This window comes from Setaria italica, chromosome IX (assembly GCF_000263155.2).
Source record: "Setaria italica strain Yugu1 chromosome IX, Setaria_italica_v2.0, whole genome shotgun sequence".
NCBI lineage: Eukaryota > Viridiplantae > Streptophyta > Magnoliopsida > Poales > Poaceae > Setaria > Setaria italica.
The window spans coordinates 20,761,422-20,781,184 of NC_028458.1; the positions used below are offsets into that span (position 1 = coordinate 20,761,422).

Here is a 19,763-nt window from a genome sequence, read left to right on the forward strand (position 1 = left end):
CCAGACCCAGCGCCCCCCCGGTCTCCGAGCGCGTCCCGGCCCCCAATGCCGCCACCCAAGCGCTCTGCTTGCTCCTACCGTAGGCGGAAGCAGCGCGATCGCAGCCGTCACCGTCGCCGGCGGGCGGTTCTTGGCTCCCCCGCCTCAGTGCTGCTGCCCTCTTGGTCCCCCGCTCGAACTCCTCAACCACCAGCAGCGCGATGTCCGCCATTGCAGCCCTGCAAGCTCGCTCACACACAGCGACCTTTTTTACCTTCCTCCTCTGCACTCTGCTCTCAGGCTCCGGTGAGTCGATCGCGAGCTGGCCGGTGGCCCTGTATTATATACACCCCGCCGACTGCTGACCTGCTCGGCGGAGCCGGCCGGGTTCGGATAAGCCTGCCACATGCGCGGGGACGGGACGGGACCCAAACGCCGCCGGTTGAGTTAAACATGGACATCTGGCGGCGGGGTGACTGCGACGTGTCAAGCTATCTGTGGGTGCCAGAACCTCTCTGTGTAGGTAGCGACGTGGCGTCGCACTCGGACTTACTGCGCACGAAATAAAAAAGAAAAAGCAGTGAGGGCAACAACGGCAACTGCGACTCTGCGAATCAGTGACCCGTGAGTCCGTGACCGTACCATTTCACCATTGTTGTTCAGCGAAACGAGAACTCGTAAGAGGACGTAAAGCACTCTGTTTGAACATCTCTCTTTGGAATGAAGGAATCTTAAAATATAGGAATAGAAAAAATATAAAAATAAATTTGCATGATAGTTGCATTCTTATAGGAATTGAGAATGCAGTAATAAAGGTTTCGGATACAACGTAGGGAAAAGGAATGGGAAGAAAGATAGATACAAAGGAAAGTTTACAAAGGTTAGACCTCATGTGATTTCCTCCAAAAATTTTATGGATTGAGCCATTCCATATTTCCATAGAAATTTTGAAGGATTGGAAGATGGCCAACCCTCTACTCCAAAGGGCCACATGGAAAAATTTCCTATAGGATTCAAATCCTACAAAATTCCACATAAATCCTATGTTCCAAAGGAGCTTTAAAAAATCTAAAGCTGAAACACACTGATTGTTTTTTATATTAGATTTTACAATCTAGGTGATTCAGATGCCACGATGCAACAATCCACCAGTACCTAATCTTTTCTAGGTCGTGGACCGCAATTGTACCGCAGTGCTCGCCGGACTTGAGAAGTGATTCCCCCGTGCCACTTCCGTATCCAAAAATTGGTTAAGTATGTATATATGCATGATGCGTTTTTGTTTCAATTTATTAATTTTGGATTTTTCTTATATTTTATAAATGAGATGCAAACATTTCACAAAACAGTGAATAGACCACTCAAGACATTTGAGGGCATAACATGCTTTTGCATTCTGTTGCTATGGAATCAGTCTACAACCATACTCTTTAGAACAACCTTTCAGGAAATTGAACAGACGCCACCGCGTCGCTCCTGTCAGGGGCGACAAGGGCGGAAACCTGCGCCGCCGCCGAAGAGCCCCACCCTTCTTTACCTCCCTCCCGCCGTCGATGGAGCACCTGACTGGAAGCCCATGCTAGTGCAAGGACAGCGGCGGCGAGCCCCCTCCTCTCCTCGCGTCTCAGCAGCTTTCTTTGTCTTCTATGTTGGTGGCGGTCGCCAGCAATGGCTCTCGCCGTTGAGGTCAGCGCTGGCCAGATCCGGCAACTGCAGGGCCGAATCCGGTGCCTTCCCGGCTGGATCTGCGTGGAGGGCAAGAAGCAGTGGAGGAGAAGGCGAGCGTCTTGTGATGTGGTCTGCGGCGGCCATGTTGCCGTAGGCGGCAACGGCTGCAGCAAGTGCAGCTTTTGGGCGTCCGCGAGTGGGCTATGGAAGCCTACGGCGTTTCCCAGGGTCGGGGAAGCCACGTGGTAGTAGCTCGGAGAAGCGTGTGGACGTCGCGCACCTGCAGGTCCGGCGTGGCGTGAGGAGGCCGTGCAGTTGCGACCGGCGCGGCACGTGGAGGCCGTGGTGGCACCCAGCGCGGCGCGAGGAGGTTCGGCAACGCCGGCAAGGACGTGCGGGTAGAGGCCACGCAAGCGAGGAGGTGCAGCGGATCAGAGGCCACGAGGCCATGGTCGTGCTACGGTAGTCGCTCGCGTGGTGTCGTGGCGGCGTGAGCTGTGCAGTGGTGCGCGGTGGGGGCCGTGACAGCGGCCTGTGACGAGGAGGATCTACGTCGGTGGTGGAGTGGTGTTGATGCCGGCGTTCGACTATGTGTGAGGTGGGCTGTGCACAAATACGGGTGAAAGTCTTAATCGGTTTTACCGATTACGATGACGGCAACGTCTTTGGGCACCGTTCCCTTTCTTGGAGGTATTGTCTTTGTGTTTTGGCACACCCCCTCTTATGGTCGACGCTTGATACGTTTTGCTAAAGTGATGAGCCATTGTCTCTGGAAGCTTTGTGTATGTGCACATGGTACAGCTGAGATTTCGGTGTCGGCAAGGTGGGGGTGAAGTTATTAGAGTAGCTTGGTGGCACCATATCACCCTTGGCGGCAAAGCAAGTTCGGATCCTTGGTGTGGAGTCCAGCGGCGGAAGTGGCGAGGCTCCGTTCGCTTTAAGGTGATGTGTCCGAGGAGTAGTGTGCGACGGTGGATGTGACGAGGCCCCCACGCGTTTCGAGTTGCCTTGGAGGGCTAGGATCTGGTGCGGTGTTTTGGTCGTTTGGTGTGTACGATGCTGCAGGATCTGGTGCGGTGTTTTGGTCGTTTGGTGTGTACGGTGCTGCAGCGGTGCTTCGACGTTGGGTCATGCACAGCGGTGGCCTTTTCGATGTAGTGCAGTGTGCTCCTCTTTTGACTTCTACCGACGCAAGGCCGTGGATTGAGAGATCGACGATCATATGTGTGTGACCTGAGGACAACGGCGGCACGGTGGATGAGCCCTGGTAGCTACACGGCTTGCAGCGGACTGTGGCGGCCAATCCTGCATGGCAGTAGCTGGTTCGGCGTAGGACATCGTTAGGATGACGGTGCTGACTACTTGTCGGCTTTTTCTCCTAGTTGTGGTGGTGCGGCGTGGGAGTCGGTGCTGAAGCGTTAGCATTGTGTGTCGATGTCTCAACCCGATCGGCCATAGAGTTTGTTTTGTTTTGAGTTGAGCTATATTATGGAAGTTACATTTGTGACTCTATTGTTGTACCCAGTCGGGGATCTTTTTAATATAATAATCGGTAGCTCTCGGCCTATTTTAGGTGATTTCTTGTGGCAGGTTCGTTTCGCAAGAACAGCCTTCCAGAATGAGGAATCTGGTATGTACGTAGGGTTTGCTTTTAGTCCTAATGTGTGATTCATTTCGTTTTTTGCCTAAGGTCAGGATTGATGCCTGAGAGCAGCTACCTGGCTCAGGATTGGAACTAAACAAGCTCATTATCCTACCAAGTGAGGCCTTAGTATTTCTTTCTTCCATTAGGTGCTGGTAATGGGTGCGATTCATCATCTTCTCATTTTTTTTGTTTAGTTTGGGAAATGGAATAGGTTAGTCTATCAACATCTCATTCCTCACAATCACTTGATATGCTCATTAATAACAAGAACTATATGCATTCACAGATCATTTTATTCTAGACAAGGAAATTTCTAACCAAACACCCTGGTATATATTACCAATTGGTCCAGCCTTAAGTAACTCCCTTGCCAATGCTCGCAACCACAACACTTTTGTGTCCATCATGTGATCCGTGACAGTCTCACGCGTGCCACTGCCATAGTACCATGCCGTGCGGCGTCTACCGAGCTGCTGGACAAGTTGGAGCGACCGAGCTGGAGAAGGTATGTACAAGCAAAGGTATGTACAAGCGTGATCCGTACCAACCCCACTGCCGCCACATACTGATACATGATGCGGGCTCGCGCGTACACAGTGATGGTGTGTGGGAGAACCCAACATCACGTTCAGAGCTGGCACGGACGGAACGGATGCTGGCATAGAGAAAAGCGGATAAAAAAAAGGGGACAGTTCCATGAAAAAAAAAGGGTGAAGATTGCAGTCTTTTGGTGCTACCATTTTGATGCTATTTTCTAAAAGTTGGGTTCTTTCACGCCAATCGTATTGAATCATTTTACATTGCTGTTTATAAGTGTCCCATGTGAATAAGAATATTTTTTTATTGATGATTGAAATAGTTCTTCCAATGCAATTTTCATTTTTTTAAATATGCAATAGTTATTATTTTGTTTACCTTTTCACATCAAAGTATAGTTTTGTAAAATTATATTTCAAAATGTAGCTCTGCGGTAGTTTATACAATCGTAACTTTGTAAAGTTTATTGATTTACTATTTCAGATACAGCCATTAGTTGGAATTTGGAAGCATGGATTTAAAAAGAAATATTAAGCGGCCAATATATTCCTCTACTTACAGTTAGGTAATACATCACGGCAACCATATGTAGAGATCCTCAACACAATTTTGTTCCAAATATAGACGATCCTTAAATTCCACCAGGACGGAACCCCAACGGATTGTTAAAAGGATCCGTCCGATCGGGTCAGCAGACGGGCCAGATCAGCCGTGGCCGCTCTGTTTGAAAGCGGCAGCATTCCCATTCGAAATTCGAAAAGCCAGCACGCCCTTTTTAACCCTCCCCCCCGCCGCCGCCGCCCGAGAACCGCCGCCTCTGCCTCCAGTCCCGAGCCCCGACCATGACCTCCCCCTCCCGCTCGCCGCCGGAGTGGTCCTGCGCCCAGTGCACGCTGTTAAATCCCATCTGCTCCGATTCCTGCGAGGCATGCGAGGCCCCGCGCCCCTTGGAGGTCGACGCCGACAGCCCCGTCGTCGTGGTCGCCGCCCCCGCGTCGCCGCCTCGGCGGTGCGGGAGGAAGAGGGAACGCTCTCCGGCGGAGCGCCCCGTGGAGGTCCACGCCGATAGCCCCGTCATCGTGGTCGACGCCTCCGCGTCGCCCCCGCGGCGGTGCGGGAAGAAGAGGGGGCGCTCTCCGGCGGTTGCGGAGGCGGAGCCCCCCGTGGAGGTCCACACCGATACCCCCACCGTCTTGGTCGACGCCTCCGGGTCGCCCCCTCGGCGGTGCGAGAGGAAGAGGGAGCGCGCTGCGTCACCGGATGTCGTTGAGCTCTGCGATAGCGCGGGCCGCGGCGGGGACGCGGACGGGGAGGACAAGGCGCCCGCCGCCAAGAAAGGTTCGCTCGCGGGCCTCTTTACTACATTGCAGGTTCGACAGATTGGGATGTTTTTGCTTGAGCTGGTGAATTGCCCCCAATCCGTTCCGTCATGTTATTGCCCTATATACTGCATTGTGCTATGTTATGTTACTTATCTGTTATATCTTTTGAGAAAAGAATTGAAATTTGTTATTCCAATTGTTGAGGGGGTGGGGGTGCGGGCTTGTGGTGAAAAATATACAAGTATTTAACAATTCTGATCCCGGTCAATATGTGTTGAAAAGGGACATGATGGATTGCCACAGATGAGGCATTGCAGTAGGAGCGTCCCAAACTCCCAATAAGAGTAATAACGCTATGTCAGCTGCCAATTGGTAGTCATTATTCAGGTGGTATACCCATGTGGCCATGTCGCTATATTTCTGTTGCATGATGCACCACTAAGCAGAATGGATGTATGACTTGTGTAGACCTTGCTGTTATCTTTTTCTTTCCTGGCCTCTTTTTTTTTTCAAGCTCTTACTTATGAATATTGCTTTTGTTTCAAGCTGTTACTTGTGCATTTTGGTTTTAGTATAGTCACATGAAAACTCAAAATGTCTTCCACAGCAAATCTAGGGATTCATTTGGATAAGAAGACCTTCAAAATCATGACATACAATGTCTGGTTCCGGGAGGATATGGAACTGAGCAAAAGAATGGATGCTCTTGGAGATCTTATTAAGCACCACAGCCCGGACTTTATATGCTTCCAGGTCCCCATTTTGAGCTTTGTGTTATTTTCCTTTTCTCTTCTCAATGGAATCTGATATGTGGATCTGCAGGAGGTTACACCATACATACATCTTCTTATGCAAAAATCTAAATGGTGGCAACAATACGAATGCTTGTTGTCACAGGAGATGGCTATTCTGAAGCCATATTACTGCATGCAGGTAGTTCTTCTCTCCAACTTCATGTTTGATATATATGATTTCAGATATATGGGATGAATGGCTTCACTTCTTGCAACAGAACCTGCATAGAAAAAAACATTTCTAACTTCACCAAAAGAAGTTACTGAATGTTTTTCTTTTCATGTCCTCTTAAGACATTTTTTCATTTTATATAAGGCCTGCAAAATATGGAGGAGTTTAAAGAGTTATGCATATTTTCATATTCATATGGTCAATCCAAAAGTCTGCATATATTTGTCAAGTTTAAAGAATTTGACTGCATGTTTCATAGCTAAACTTAATAAAAAACTTATGCTGTGTTGGGTTCATGTGGTATCATGGTTACTTGATGTACTCACCTCAAGTCTATAGTTGAACTCTATGGGCAAATTCAATAGTGTGGAGCTAAATCACCATCACCATCCCACAGTCTGTAATGTTAAAAAACTTGAGCTATCATTGACCTGGTGCCACCACGCGGTTTCCTACTGCCAACACATGGACACTAACACATTCCAGACATTATCATGCTCACAAGCTGTCCTTTATGAATTCAGGTGTTATGAATCCCTCTCACAATTTGTGCTTAGTTTAGATTCCTCAACTTTGATCTTTTCCTAGTGTTACTGCTTTGTTCCCTTTATGGTCCAGATATCCTTTTTCTGCAGTTCATTTATTTTTACTGATTTGTTTCAACCTCAACAATTGCAGTTGAGCAAAGTGCCAGTTGAGCTATCTAAATACATCCCATTTTCTAACTCAATAATGGGAAGGGAACTTTGCATCGCAAGTGTTAGCACAGGAGAGATGACGAAGTTGGTGTTAGCCACAACCCACCTAGAGAGCCCATGTCCTGCACCTCCTAAGTGGGACCAGATGTACAGCAAAGAACGCGTAGATCAGGCAAAGAAATCCCTGGAAATTCTGGGACATTGCCGCAATGCAATACTCTGTGGGGACATGAACTGGGATGATAAAGGAGACGGTCCCTTCCCTCTGCAGGACGGGTGGATTGATGCTTGGGTTGAGCTGAAGCCTGGAGAGAATGGCTGGACCTACGACACGAAGGCCAACGGCATGCTGTCAGGCAACCGCAAGCTGCAGAAACGAATGGACCGGTTTCTGTGCAAGCTGGAAGACTTCAAGATTGACAACATTGATATGATCGGGAAGGAGGCGATACCGGGCGTGTCATACTTCAAGGAGAAGAAGGTTCGGAAAGAGATCCGGAAGATTGAACTGCCTGTCTTCCCTAGTGACCACTTTGGTCTTGTTTTGACCATTACCAAGCAGGGGGATGGCAGCTTCTGAACTATTGTTACAGTTGTCCTGCAGCATTTACTGGATGTTACGCTCTTTCGGATAGTATTTTAGGCCTGTGTTTTATGCATATGCCCCTCGATTTTGTGAATTTTGTGAAGGAGGCATCCGTATGCTCGCGGACATGCTAATGGTGATGATTACCATCTGCTGCTTATTTTTTGCTGCATTGCTCATATAACGGGTGTTGCTTTAACAAAAATAAAGTTAATCAATAGCATACCTTGAGATATGCGGAGGGGAAGCATTAGCATTAATTTTTTGGTCCATTTGATAGTAATAAATAACGTGGAATCTTATTATTTATCAATGATTCCATCAAAATGCTTCGCTATTTTGTCCTAGCAACCTGCTTTGCCTGGGAATACACCCATGATCGTTTCGGTTCCCGAGGTTCATAATCTTGGAATACATGCAGTTAGTGACACAAAGTATATACTTCGGCCGTCCATATGGTGTAGCGCATGATTTGACATGGTTTTTCAAATAACATTTTGATCATTCATTTATTTTATATTATACTCTTTCGTTCCGCGAAGAGTGTACTTTTAACTCTAAGGCCAATCTCAATGGAGTTTCATGAAGAATTTCATTAGCATTAAATTTTATGTCACATCAACATTTTTGCTGACTTGGCAAAGTCATTTATAAGGAGAGTTTCATCAGATGTGAGAGGAGTTTCCTCCCACATGACACTTCTCTGGCACAGTTATCTAGTTCTCAGTCTTGGTAACTGTGCAATCAAACTGTACACTGAGACTGGTCTAAAATTGGTCCTACAAAGAGTGTCTTTTAACTTCCTGGTAAACATTATCTAATTAAAGCAACAATCACACCAATAAAGAAAATCATATGAAGAAGCGTGTAGAGCCAATCAAATGACCAGTTGATGTTATTTCTCTAGTTCCAATGCACATGCATTTATTTAGCATCCAGAAAACTAAACGGGACAACACAATTTTCAATCACAATTAGTATTAGTTATTAAGGGCAACATAGACATTTCTCATCACTACTAATATGTCTGAAATTTTCTAAACAAACACTCTTTGGGCTCTTTGCGGGACGGATTATGATCATTGTAAAGTATATTTGATCATGAATCCAACCATACATATAGTTTACATTATAAAAAAATTAATAATCAAATTATTGGTCAAAATTTGCAAAGTTTAAATCTTGCTATACGTGTGGGCCTTATAAATAAAAACGGAGTATACTCCACTACAAGAACGTTGACCAGAGCTTCATTGAGTAAGTCGCCTCTACGGAAAAGAAATGTCAGTAACCCACGGGTCATGTTCATTACTACCCTAGAAAAAAAGGGACAAAGCTATCGTCAGGTGGCCGCTGCATCATTTCGTTGCTCACATCTTAAGGTTCATGAGACCCTTCATTCTTTACATGTACCCATACAAATTGAACCTTCCACATGTTACTATCATGAGCCTTCTGACTCCATCAACAATAAAGCCATCTTAGAGCTTAGAAAAGTACCACTAGTTACTAAGTAATCTAGCTTGCTCAGCTTGGTACATTCCAATCCCCATATGTAGCGAATTCTTCACCCCTGTATAGCATGCCAACACAAAACTATTAAGAACCAAAGGCGATTCTCTGCACAAGATCAGGCCTTCTCTTGCTTGGCATCCGAAGAAGGCCAGTGATTTGCATCTCAGTAACAGCTCTGCAGAACCTTGCTCTGGAAGACATTGTGTTAAGGATTATGTTGACTTAGAATCATGTATAAGATACAATGAACCAATATTTTAAGGAAAATATCAGTGGTTCCACACTCCCCTACAAATTAATCGCATGATTCTAAACGTAGTAGTGAGTAGCAGAATAGTGGATTGTCCAAATTAGGCTCTTATCATGCTTTCAAATTTCTGATTTCCTATTTTTGGAGAGCAAAGAAGCACTACAGAAATATATTTATGGACAGCTTATAGTTGAAGGATACTGGATCATAGCTTCACTCTCCGGAGGTGTAGATTTTGATTTCTTCTTTGAGGGAGAACCATATGATTTCCGTTTGACTTTTGAATTTGTGCTGTTGATAATTCCTTCAAAGGATATGTACCAATCATGAAGGTTAATTACATCACCATACTCTTGGGCTAGATTGCACCTGCAAAGCAGAAGGATACAGTTCATCTCACCAAGATTAATTAACATTAATCTCCAGAGTTCATTACAAAATTCAATTGGATTCCTATTCTCTTAATGTTGTAGGGTCCTTCAAACTTAAGCTGAAATGGTAGCTTGTTGGATGGATGCAAAGCCCAACTGGCAGCACAGCACTGTTCACAGGGTGGGTAATTGGTGACTTGCATGTAGGAAAGAGTATTTTGATTAGGGTTTACATAAGGATAAGTAGCATGCAATCATTTTCATCCCACATACTTGAGGTCCCCACTGAATGAGCAGTTCATCTAGAGACATGGACAAATTCAATAAAGTTCCTTAATCCTTACCTTTGGCAGTAAGGTTCATCGATATATATATTTTTTGATAAAACTGAAAGCATATATTCTATTGGAATTGTACTATAAGGGGTAAATAAACTATTTGTCATTGCTTTCCCTTAATCATGGCGCAGTAGCATTTATATTCTAAGAATCACAACTTTACAGAAACCAGTCAAATGTTATTTAAATGAATATATGGACTTACATAATTGATGTGTCATGCAATGATCCTGACACAGCAGTCCCACTTCTACTGCAACAAGAGCATTTCAGATGGCTCTGTGACTTCAGTAGATCAAGTTGAACCATTCTTCTTGGATTTCCAATCAGCGCCTGGATTGAGATGCAATGCTAGAAATCAGGATAATGTTCTTATACAGGTTTGCTACTATTATAAAACTGAATGTAACATGATACCACCAATTTGGTTTTCAGAACAGGACTAGATAATTTAACACCATCAGTAAGTCAGAAGTGAACTTACAGATTGCAGAACACTAACATTCTTGAAGCAGATAATTTCATGAAAAGGTAAACACTCAACAGGCACCAAATACTTCCTGTTTGAATATACGAATTCAGATGTTGAGAAAAAAATTAACTGAAAAAATAAAAGAATTTTCTAAAATAAAATGATAAAAGTGGTTTCTTTGATGATGTCAACACAATCTCAATGTGTATGAAATTTCTTATCTTACAGGTCATGTGAAAAACTAGGTTTAATTATACAGAGTTAATAATTTTTCTATATCTTTTACCTAGTAACATCCTGTAATAGCATGGCAGCTTTCTCATTTAATGGAGCTGTCCCATTTCCAGCACTGCCAGTTGATCTCCTGATGTAGCATAAGAAATTGATAGTGAGATAGTTTCAGGTAATAAAAAAAATAGTATCCATTTGGTCAAATTTTACATGGGAAGGGCTTACCTAGTCCACTTTTCCTTTGCGGTCCTTGCACTATCTGCATCAATTGTGGTTGACTGAAGCTCTTTCACTTTCTCATTGATCTAGAAAGGGAATAAGCACTCTGAGAACTAGCACAACTGTATTTGCAACTAGTATGTCTGAACTCCGCAATTCAAATCTGGTTACTTCAATTAAACTAAGGGCTAATGTATCCATTTGGTCAAAGATGGTGTCAGAGGAAAAATCTTCTGAAGGTAGTTTAACAAAAGAAAAAAAAACTATGATTTGAACATCAAGGAACAAAAAGATAGCTCATTTTTCAAAAGAAATAGCAAAAGCCATCACTGTAAGCAGAAATACCTATAATAACTAAATGTTTAAGCTTCACAGAAATGAATTTGGATAGCAAAATATAATAAATCAATTCCTGTGGTTTACTATAGAGAAACAAATGACATAAAATCTCTGGTATATTAAGGTACTGGATGGCATACGTATTTTCCAATAAACAGTATGCAATATGAAAGAGATCATTAAAAAGCATTCAAGAAGCTCAACTAGCTTATAGCTCAGTACTATGCATGCCGAACTGTTTGTCAGAAGAAATAATGCAGAAGTGAGCTTACCTCACTAATTCCCTTTACATAGTTGCTCCAAACTTCAAGGACATGCAATAAAGTTTTCATTGGCAGGTACCTGATCCAGAAGAACACATTTCAGTCACTCTTACTCTCAAGAATAACATAATTGCAAGTGGAAATAGATCTTACAGAAAAATGTACTTTAAAATGTACTTCCTTTAAAGTTATTCAAACGACAAAATCAGTAAGTTTGACTGCATGACTCATACAAAAATTACTTGTGTCAATGACTCGATATTGCTTCATAGGATCAGCAACAGTGGCATTCTTTGGACCTAGTTTTGTTTTTGTTGTTTCTCATCCCCAGTTAAGCTGCCTTTTCCTTCCTTTTCTTTATCAGGTCCAGGAAAGAGTTCCTATGCATATAATTCAACATGAACTGAACCCAGGTTGCCGATCATGTAGCCTCAGCCCTTGATCATTGCACCAGAACACATCCTCGAACAATCCAGTTCTAATAATGGTAATAATGTAGATTGGTGCATCCAAATCCTGAAACCAAATTTTAACATATTACCTTATTGCATTCATTACTTGGGCCATAAACACATCACCGGATCCTGGCTTCACTCCTGATAATTTTTCACTGTTCACTTTAGAGACGAACAGATCACTGTTTGATGCATTTTGAGTTCGCAGATCTGGGTTGACTGCCTCACAGAAAATATCTAAAAGCTGCACTTTGTCATGTCTTCCAGCTTCATACAGGCACTGTGTAAAAATAATGTATAAACCACATATATTATTATTACTATGGCAGTTGAGCTAAGATTTAATTTTGACAACTTGCAATGACTGAAAAAATTGACAGAAAAATACAACAATTCATGGATGCAATGAAAGCTTACCAATAGAACAGAACCCCAATCCTTTTGTAATTTCAGTAGGTTAGACAATCCTTTTACCATGTCATTGCTAGAATTGCTTGAGTTCTTTGCACTGCAATGCAAACATTATACTAAAGTTTTACACTAAAATACTTATCGAAAACTGTGTTTCCAAGTCTTATACCTTGAACATGAGGGAAGACCAAAAGCGTATTTCCATATCACTTGAGGTAGTGCTTCAAATTTACCACGCCAAAATTCCTAAATGACAGTAAATCAACCATAAGTCAGATTTGGATAATGAAGTCAAAATAAATACATCAATTAGTAATTAGACAATAAATATAGGAGAGACTAAAAATTTTAATATAGATACTAGTAGTAATATGTAAATAGTTAATATTGTATGATCTTCAGAATATGAATAACAGCAACCTCACAATCTTCCTCAAGTACTCCCATGCACAAAAAGCTCAGAGGTTCCATGGAGAAGTGCTTACTGCATGCAAGCTGATGTTTGAGTTAGTCCTAGTTGCCCATAGCATATGAAGAAAACAGATACAACATAATCAATAACATAAAAGGGGGATGGAAGAATACTCGAATATTAAGCACTAACCTTGAGCGCACTAATAAAAGAAGTTATTGTTCCATCATGCCTAAAGAAGTAATTTCTGAGGAATGTTGCAACTTCATGACTGATGCAGAATCCAGCGCATGGTTTAACAAGGACAGCCTCAACAAGTGCATTCATTCTATCCGAGGGAGACCCCAAGGTAAGTTTGCAGGAATCTAATCGTTGAAGAGCCTCTGACGAGAGCAGTTTCTTAGGTGCATCAAGGGTAGTTGCTATCCCCATCACAAAGAAGATTGGAATTTTAATTACCCATTCACTGCAACACAGAGATCATGTATTAAGCTGCAAATATACTACGTATGTGCTCAAATGTAGTCTATACATACAGAATATATAACTTTGAGCTTTTAGTTGAACTACATATTATGTTTGTAATTGACAGTCTTCCAACAAAGATATAGATAAGGTAAGGTGAGTTCCATGGAGCACAAACACATTTAAAGTGAGGTGAGGGCCACAACAATACGCATCTATGCTTTCCCAGATAAAATCAAACGAGGAATCTAACGCGATCATAATGGGATAGGTTGGTCACTTGAAACAAAGACATGGTCCTTGTTTGATGTAACAACATGGACTTTTTTTTTAGAAAAGTTTGTACTTATTTATGTTTGGGTCAGCATGGAAGATGGACGCATATGCCGAAGGAATTGAACAAATGCATGGATGCTATGGGATATAATACCTCAGCATCATCACAAGCTCACCCAGGACATCACCGGAACATTGCTCCAAATCATCAATTATGATAACGATAGGCTGATCATAGTTCTCAGCTTCACAGTACCAAGATGCCAGCGAATATACATCAGCAACCTTTTGTAGTGAGAATAGGCCACATGAGAACACTTAATTAGGACTACCAGTACACCATAAAAGATTTAAGCCAAGTCATGTCACTCACATCTGGAACATCTGATAGTAGCTGCCTCAACAGGCTCCTAAAGCAACCCCCAACTCCATGTTTCACTGACAATTCAGCTGCTGACAGCTTGGCCAGGTGACATCCATTGGACTGGAGATGCTCCGCAAGATCCCGAAATGTTGTGATGTCATCAACAAACTCCGCATTCTCTGCAAAAGACCAAAGTATGAGCGCATCAATATGCAATTCTTCTGCAATGGGGACAATCATCTATTGGACATTTGTCAGGGAGCACTGACTGGTGAGAACAAATGAAGTCGGTATCCTTCTGCAGATCACATCAGTTAGGAGAGGGTACGGCTGCTGGACTTCAGCGTGGCAGGGTTTTGCAATGGCGCGGACTGCAGAGAATGATTCCTGCGCCCACTGCAGCACCTGGTCGAACAGCTTGAGGTTGATGCCCCTGAGGACCTCCTGGTGGCAATCGACAAGGATCCAAAGAAAAAAATTCCAAGATGAGAAACCGCACTCATCAGAGCCTGTAAAAATTGAGACGCGGAATGGAATTAAAGAGATGCTAGAGGGTGCATACATCGATGGTGGACTGGATCTTGGACCAGGTTCGGTGGAAGGCCTCCAGGCGGAGCTGCTCGTACAGCTCCGAGTCTTCCTCATCCTGCACATCAACGTCACGGGACCTCTTCGCCGATTTGGGGTTGGGGGAGGATGGGAGCGAGGCATCGATCCGCCGCCGAGCCCGGGAGGATGGCACCGACGAAGCGGCGGCCGCGGCTGCCTTGTGGAGGACGAAGAACGGCTGCAAAGAAACGGCGAGGGATCAGTTTAGCAGTCGTGAATGGAGGGGATAAAGGCGAGTCGGGAACGGACAGCGCACCTGGATATTGTTGGCGGCGGTGAGGGGAGCGTCGCCGGGGGGCGCGGCCATGGCTGGTGCGCAGACCTAGCGAACGGAACGGAACGGAACAAAACGCTAGCAGTGCGAGCTTCACTGCCGGATCTGGGCGCAATAAGCGACGGCGTTGGAGGCGCGTTGAGGAGGAGATGTAAAAGACAAGGGCGAAAGTTCGCACCTGCTCGGATTCGATGGGGACTACGGCGGCTACGCCGGTCAGGAGCACCTTTGGGGGTTGCCGGAGTGCGGGGGAGGCCGGAAGGGAGGAGCCCTGCTGCAGTTGCCGTGCGTCGCCGCCGCTGAGCGCGCCAAAGGAAGAAGCGGCGCGGGATTGTGGGAGAAAGCGCGCGCAATTGGCCGCGCCTCAACATGGGGGCTCAGACAAACTGGGCCCGGCCCACGAGACAAGCACAAGGAAACGGCCCTGTAGCCCGAGCATCTAATAAACTTGATAAAAAAATATGAACCCGTTTGATGGACCGGGGTTTTGAACCCGACGTGAATCGAACACGCAACCTTCTGATCTGGAGTCAGACGCGCTACCATTGCGCCACGGATCCGGTTGTTACAAATTAGGCATGGAATACTTATTGATACTATTAGACTCGATAAACGGGTGGTGCCCTCCTACGGCCGGGCTGTAAAGTGATTCTCTCGGAGCGCCAAGAAGCAAGCGCCCTATGCCGTGGACAGTGGTCAACTAGTGAGTAATAGACCAGAGCATTTTTTTTGCCCGGCCTCTCTTGCTATGGGACTAGATGTGGTTAGCAAAAACCAAGCTCGAAAAAGATTCAGGTTGGGTCCTGTCCAAAAAATTTATTTGATTTATTTTCAACTAAAAAAATAATGGGAAGTTCGAGCTCGGCTCGGGCCCGGCCCAACAATGCCTATGGGATGGTCGTGGGCACAATTTTTTGTCTCAAAATGAATCGGAATTTTTTTTGACCCGACCCGGCCTGACTAATACCGAGCTCTAGTGAGTAAGGGTAATTGCACTTGGGTATTATAGAAAAATGCCATTTGTCAGTGGATATCGTTTAATGTTGGATTCGGTGATAAACACTCCTCCTTTGTGTCTATTTGCTGGTTGGTAGGGATGAAAGTGGTACGAATATTATCTATTCGTATGTCCGACCGAAGAGGTCTAGACACTCAAATGGTTTGTATCCAAATCCGGACATTCAATATCCATACCGTATCCGAATCTAAATACTCAAAGTTGCATATATAATATACAAATAGGATGAATGTTAATATTTGACACATCTGGGCACTGTTCATATCTGAATTCGTTTCGAGAAAAAAATAACTATATGTATCCGTATCAATTATTGGCAGCCTTAGCCTATATAGATATAATCTGTAAGCGCACGGATACTGATGTAGCTTTCACCGAGTAGTAAACTGGATATCAAATTCGTGGAATGATAACCTACACTAGTAGCTAGAAAAGTGTTCAACCGGACCAACTTGGGACAAGAGAGGTGATGGGTAGAGGGTCTAATGTTAGCTAGCCAACTAGTTACCTAGACAACTTGCAATTTGCAAACTTGATCTACTTTGGGGGTCTCAGCAAGGGATTCAGACATGGGTGAGAAGGGAATCTCGAACAGTCAGCTACTACTCCTATGATACTACCCGAACATGGTGGAATATGATGGACAGACATAGTTGTCACCACTTAACCACCTACCACATAGTTCCACAGGGTAGAACACAACCCAAGATAACTAAACGAGCCTAGGCACCACACCTAAACTAGCTAGTTAAATACTCCTACCGTGTACTTATGTAGAGAGCATACGCAAATAAGCAGAACTTGCTACTTGCGCCGTCAAGGGATCCTGCAGATCAAAGTAGGTAAATAAAACAAGAAGCTAAAGTACCAGAAAGACATGCGAGTTACCAACGAGAGATGAGGAACATAACTCAATATAGCTTCATTCCTCCAAGGCGATAAAGTTGAAGATGGGCGATAAACCTAGCTCGTCTTTGGACTCTCACCTCGCACTCTCCCTAATTCTACTTTGAGTAGAGCAGGGCTTTGCCTTGAGACTCTTCTTCTCTCCAAGATTGTGTGTTTGAGAGTGGAGGCCTAGGAGGGTATTTATAGCCTTTAGGAGTCGGTTGCTCGGACAGGAGGCAGTTGTGGCAGTTAAGTGGCCCGCCCACAAAGGCAACACGTAGCGGCACCAAAGGGAGGCTAGCCGGCTTGGAATGGGTGCCACTTGGCACCGCCTTCTTGCAGATGCTCCTGATTACTCCCTGGATGGCGGTTGTACGGGCATCTCTGCAGGGTATTCTCCTGACTAGGCCAGTCGGCCGGGGGAGTCCGGCTGGCCTCGGCTCAGCTTCTTTTGCTTCATCTCCACTTCTTAACTGACTACATGTGCCAAATTGTAGCGTGTATGCTGAGTGGTGGTTCAGAGCCTGAAGCCTTTGTCTCTCGCTTCATGTGGGTCCTTCAATCCATAGGTCAAGCCTTTCGGCCGTAGGATGCACCACCTGATCGGTTGATGGTTGGATTGGCTCTAAAGTGTGCTTTTTTGCATGCAGGAGGAAGGTGGCCGTGACGGGCCATAGTGCTAGGCTAGCCAACCTAAGGAAGGTCGGGCGGCCGGGCCACTTTGCCCCTTTTCACCCATTTTGCTTGGTGAGTCCTTGAAACCAAATAGTCACCAAAACTTGTGGAACTCATCAGTTTAAATGAAATTTGTTACGATGGGGCTTAAGATCATGAATTTCCAAAGCATGTTGGTGGTCAAAATCACATGAACTCAACCACCAACATCCGTATATATCCGTTCGTATCTGACCCATTTTCATCCCTATCGGTAGGCACCGAACCAAATAAAAATTCATTTACAGCTTAAGAGGAGAGAGAAATGTTGTGAAATGCTATTTTTTTGTTGCAAAAGGGTATGGTCCACATATCAGTTTTTTCCATTGTCATTGTGTTTCTCGGAAAACGTAAATCCACATGTATATGTGACCACAAAGATTATCTTGCCCATTGGTTTCTCTTCATCTAACTGTTGATTCACTACCTACCCCATATACTTCTCATCTACCTATGATCCATCTCACTATTGATTAAAAAATGAAAGACTTGGAAAGCCCATATAGTTGAATGCACATGTTTTCTCATATGCTGCTCTGTTCTTGTTAGCTAGTCACTTCCGTGTGGAATGGAGATTGTGTTCGTGTCTGCGTATGCTCGCGCCATTGCACGCATGCGTCCAGCTTCGATGAAGATCCTGTCGTCCATTCGATGGTCAGCTCCACCTCAATGCTAGGCCAGGACCCTTGCGCCTGGGCTGCCCGCTCGCACAACACAACTACTCCATTCCTTTTCTTCTAAGTGGTAGTGGGTTCGAACCCCAATTTTGTACCTTTTCTTCTAAGTTTCCCTTAATTTTAGGCTTTGGGCCTACAAGAATTGGCCGTCTTGTGGTCTAATAGCATATGCCGCTTATCTCCGGTTCTTTTTCTTAACCAATCTTTTATGTGACCCGACTAGAGACGTCACTTGTTCATGGTTTCTTCGTCCAACTACTGGTCCAGTTCGGTTTTTTTCTATGGTAAAGAGTGGAGTGGCATGTGGTATTGCCGTCTACATGTTACATACATGGGGTGCATGTGAATTAATATGCTGCTTTGCTTGAAGAATGAAATAATTCATCCTATTTCACTGCTTCAACTCTTATGTGGTTCGAGGAACAGAATGAGTTAGTCCATTACCACCTCATTTCTCATACGCATATAAATTAAGGGAACACACTTACACAAGCACAAGGTCGGCCAGGTGATATTCTCACTTCTAGGCTGGACTTATGAAAGTGAAACATGGCTACTTTAAACGGGATCCTTCGACATAAAAAATGAGGCCAAGGTTAGATTACGGAATGATACTTGGCTGGGCGATACTCTTTAAGCCAACAATATCCCTCTTTGTATATTGTGGTTAGATGGAAAAATTCCATCGTGTCGGAGGTAACGAGCTCTATCCTGCTTAGACTCTCCTTCCGAAGACCAATAATTGGGGATAAGCTAAATGCTTAGAATCATATGGTTGAAAGATTAGTTGATGTTCACTTACATGTGAAGGGCAAGATACATTTAAATGGGGTTTACACTCCAGTGCAGTTTCATAGTACACTCTATGTATAAGCAAATGCTTCTTCAACCCGTTTCAGTCCAAGCAAAATGATCATGGAAACTAAAGCTACCTCTCAAGATGTAGGGTTTTTTTTATGGTACTTAGGCAAAGGTTTTATTTTGACCAAGGACAACTTGGCCAAAAGGAATTGGTAGGACAGCCTAAAGTGTGTTTTTTTAACCATAAAGAGACTATCAAATACCTCCTTTTTTAGTGCATTTTTGCTAATACTATATGGCATATAATTACCATTGCTTTGGGAGTTAAAACAAGATTTTGTATTTTAACCCTTTTGGAAGGCGCTCTGCCCTATTGGAAGGCACTCCCACATCCACAACTGAAGAAGGTAGGCACAACCCCAAGATTAGCATTATTTCCGATACTCCTGCAGGAATCACACATCCTACGATACAACCATGCAAGAGTTGCAATCCCCAGCTATAAGTGCCAATGTTCTCCCACTCTTGCCCAATGATTGGTAGCCACATCCAAGATATGGTGCTCCTGCTAGAATCGGAGAATAGGAACAGAGACACTATATGCCGCAACCATGCACGGGAGTACCTAGCAATAACTCCCGCCTGAGCATCAGCGGGTGGTCGATTACTAAAGTGCTGGACCAGCCAAGCCAAACTCACTCCTGTAGTTTTCATATCCTTCACATCTTGTGCAGGATGTTCTAGCCAGACTCCAAGCAACATATGCACCCTGTCCCTCCATCCACCCGGCTTTATGCTCCCGGTTACCGGTTGCCCATCTCTACGTCTTCAAGCATCCTCCCATGGTGGTGCTCATCATAGAACATATCAAGGAGGGGTACCGCGGATTGTGCGCCATTTTACTAAATTAAATATTAAAAAACCATTTCAGCAATGTAATGCAAATCTTTAACCATATGGCATGTGCTATAACATAATCAAGGATCAATGTTGCACATTT

At 44.3% G+C, this 19,763-nt stretch overlaps 2 protein-coding genes and 1 non-coding gene across 4 annotated transcripts; 1 reads left to right on the forward strand and 2 right to left on the reverse strand.

Moving 5' to 3' along the window:
• Positions 1-4,639: 4,639 nt before the first annotated feature.
• LOC101753527 lies at positions 4,640-7,561 on the forward strand. The gene is made up of 4 exons (XM_012849009.2): positions 4,640-5,167; positions 5,759-5,904; positions 5,974-6,084; positions 6,796-7,561. The coding sequence occupies exons 1-4, from the start codon at positions 4,672-4,674 to the stop codon at positions 7,393-7,395; spliced, it is 1,353 nt and encodes a 450-aa protein (XP_012704463.1). The 5' UTR covers positions 4,640-4,671; the 3' UTR covers positions 7,396-7,561.
• A 1,068-nt stretch (positions 7,562-8,629) lies between these two features.
• On the reverse strand, positions 8,630-15,004 carry LOC101764860 (origin of replication complex subunit 3). Of its 2 annotated transcripts, none has more exons than XM_012848858.2 (18): positions 14,844-15,004; positions 14,648-14,761; positions 14,345-14,569; positions 14,052-14,226; positions 13,792-13,961; positions 13,573-13,703; positions 12,870-13,143; positions 12,686-12,760; positions 12,435-12,511; positions 12,272-12,362; positions 11,941-12,134; positions 11,409-11,478; positions 10,804-10,883; positions 10,634-10,711; positions 10,360-10,435; positions 10,081-10,208; positions 9,368-9,535; positions 8,630-9,106 (listed from the first exon to the last, which is right to left on the reverse strand). In XM_012848858.2, the coding sequence occupies exons 2-18, from the start codon at positions 14,696-14,698 to the stop codon at positions 9,001-9,003; spliced, it is 2,169 nt and encodes a 722-aa protein (XP_012704312.1). In that variant the 5' UTR covers positions 14,699-14,761; positions 14,844-15,004; the 3' UTR covers positions 8,630-9,000. The 2 variants fall into 2 exon arrangements, with proteins under 2 accessions (XP_012704312.1, XP_004983136.1); XM_004983079.3 differs by having other exon boundaries at positions 14,648-14,770.
• A 149-nt stretch (positions 15,005-15,153) lies between these two features.
• TRNAW-CCA lies at positions 15,154-15,225 on the reverse strand. The gene has a single exon. It is a non-coding gene; the product is annotated as a tRNA-Trp (tRNA).
• Between the last annotated feature and the right edge of the window lie 4,538 nt (positions 15,226-19,763).

Coding starts and splice junctions, on each gene's coding strand:
- LOC101753527 (XM_012849009.2), top strand. CDS start 4,672: ATGACCTCCCCCTCCCGCTCGCCGCCGGAGTGGTCCTGCGCCCAGTGC. Junction 5,905..5,973: donor CGGACTTTATATGCTTCCAG/GTCCCCATTTTG, acceptor GTGGATCTGCAG/GAGGTTACACCATACATACA. Junction 6,085..6,795: donor AGCCATATTACTGCATGCAG/GTAGTTCTTCTC, acceptor CAACAATTGCAG/TTGAGCAAAGTGCCAGTTGA.
- LOC101764860 (XM_012848858.2), bottom strand. CDS start 14,698: ATGGCCGCGCCCCCCGGCGACGCTCCCCTCACCGCCGCCAACAATATC. Junction 13,144..13,572: donor GAGCTTGTGATGATGCTGAG/GTATTATATCCC, acceptor TCTGTGTTGCAG/TGAATGGGTAATTAAAATTC. Junction 12,135..12,271: donor ATTGGGGTTCTGTTCTATTG/GTAAGCTTTCAT, acceptor ATTTTTACACAG/TGCCTGTATGAAGCTGGAAG.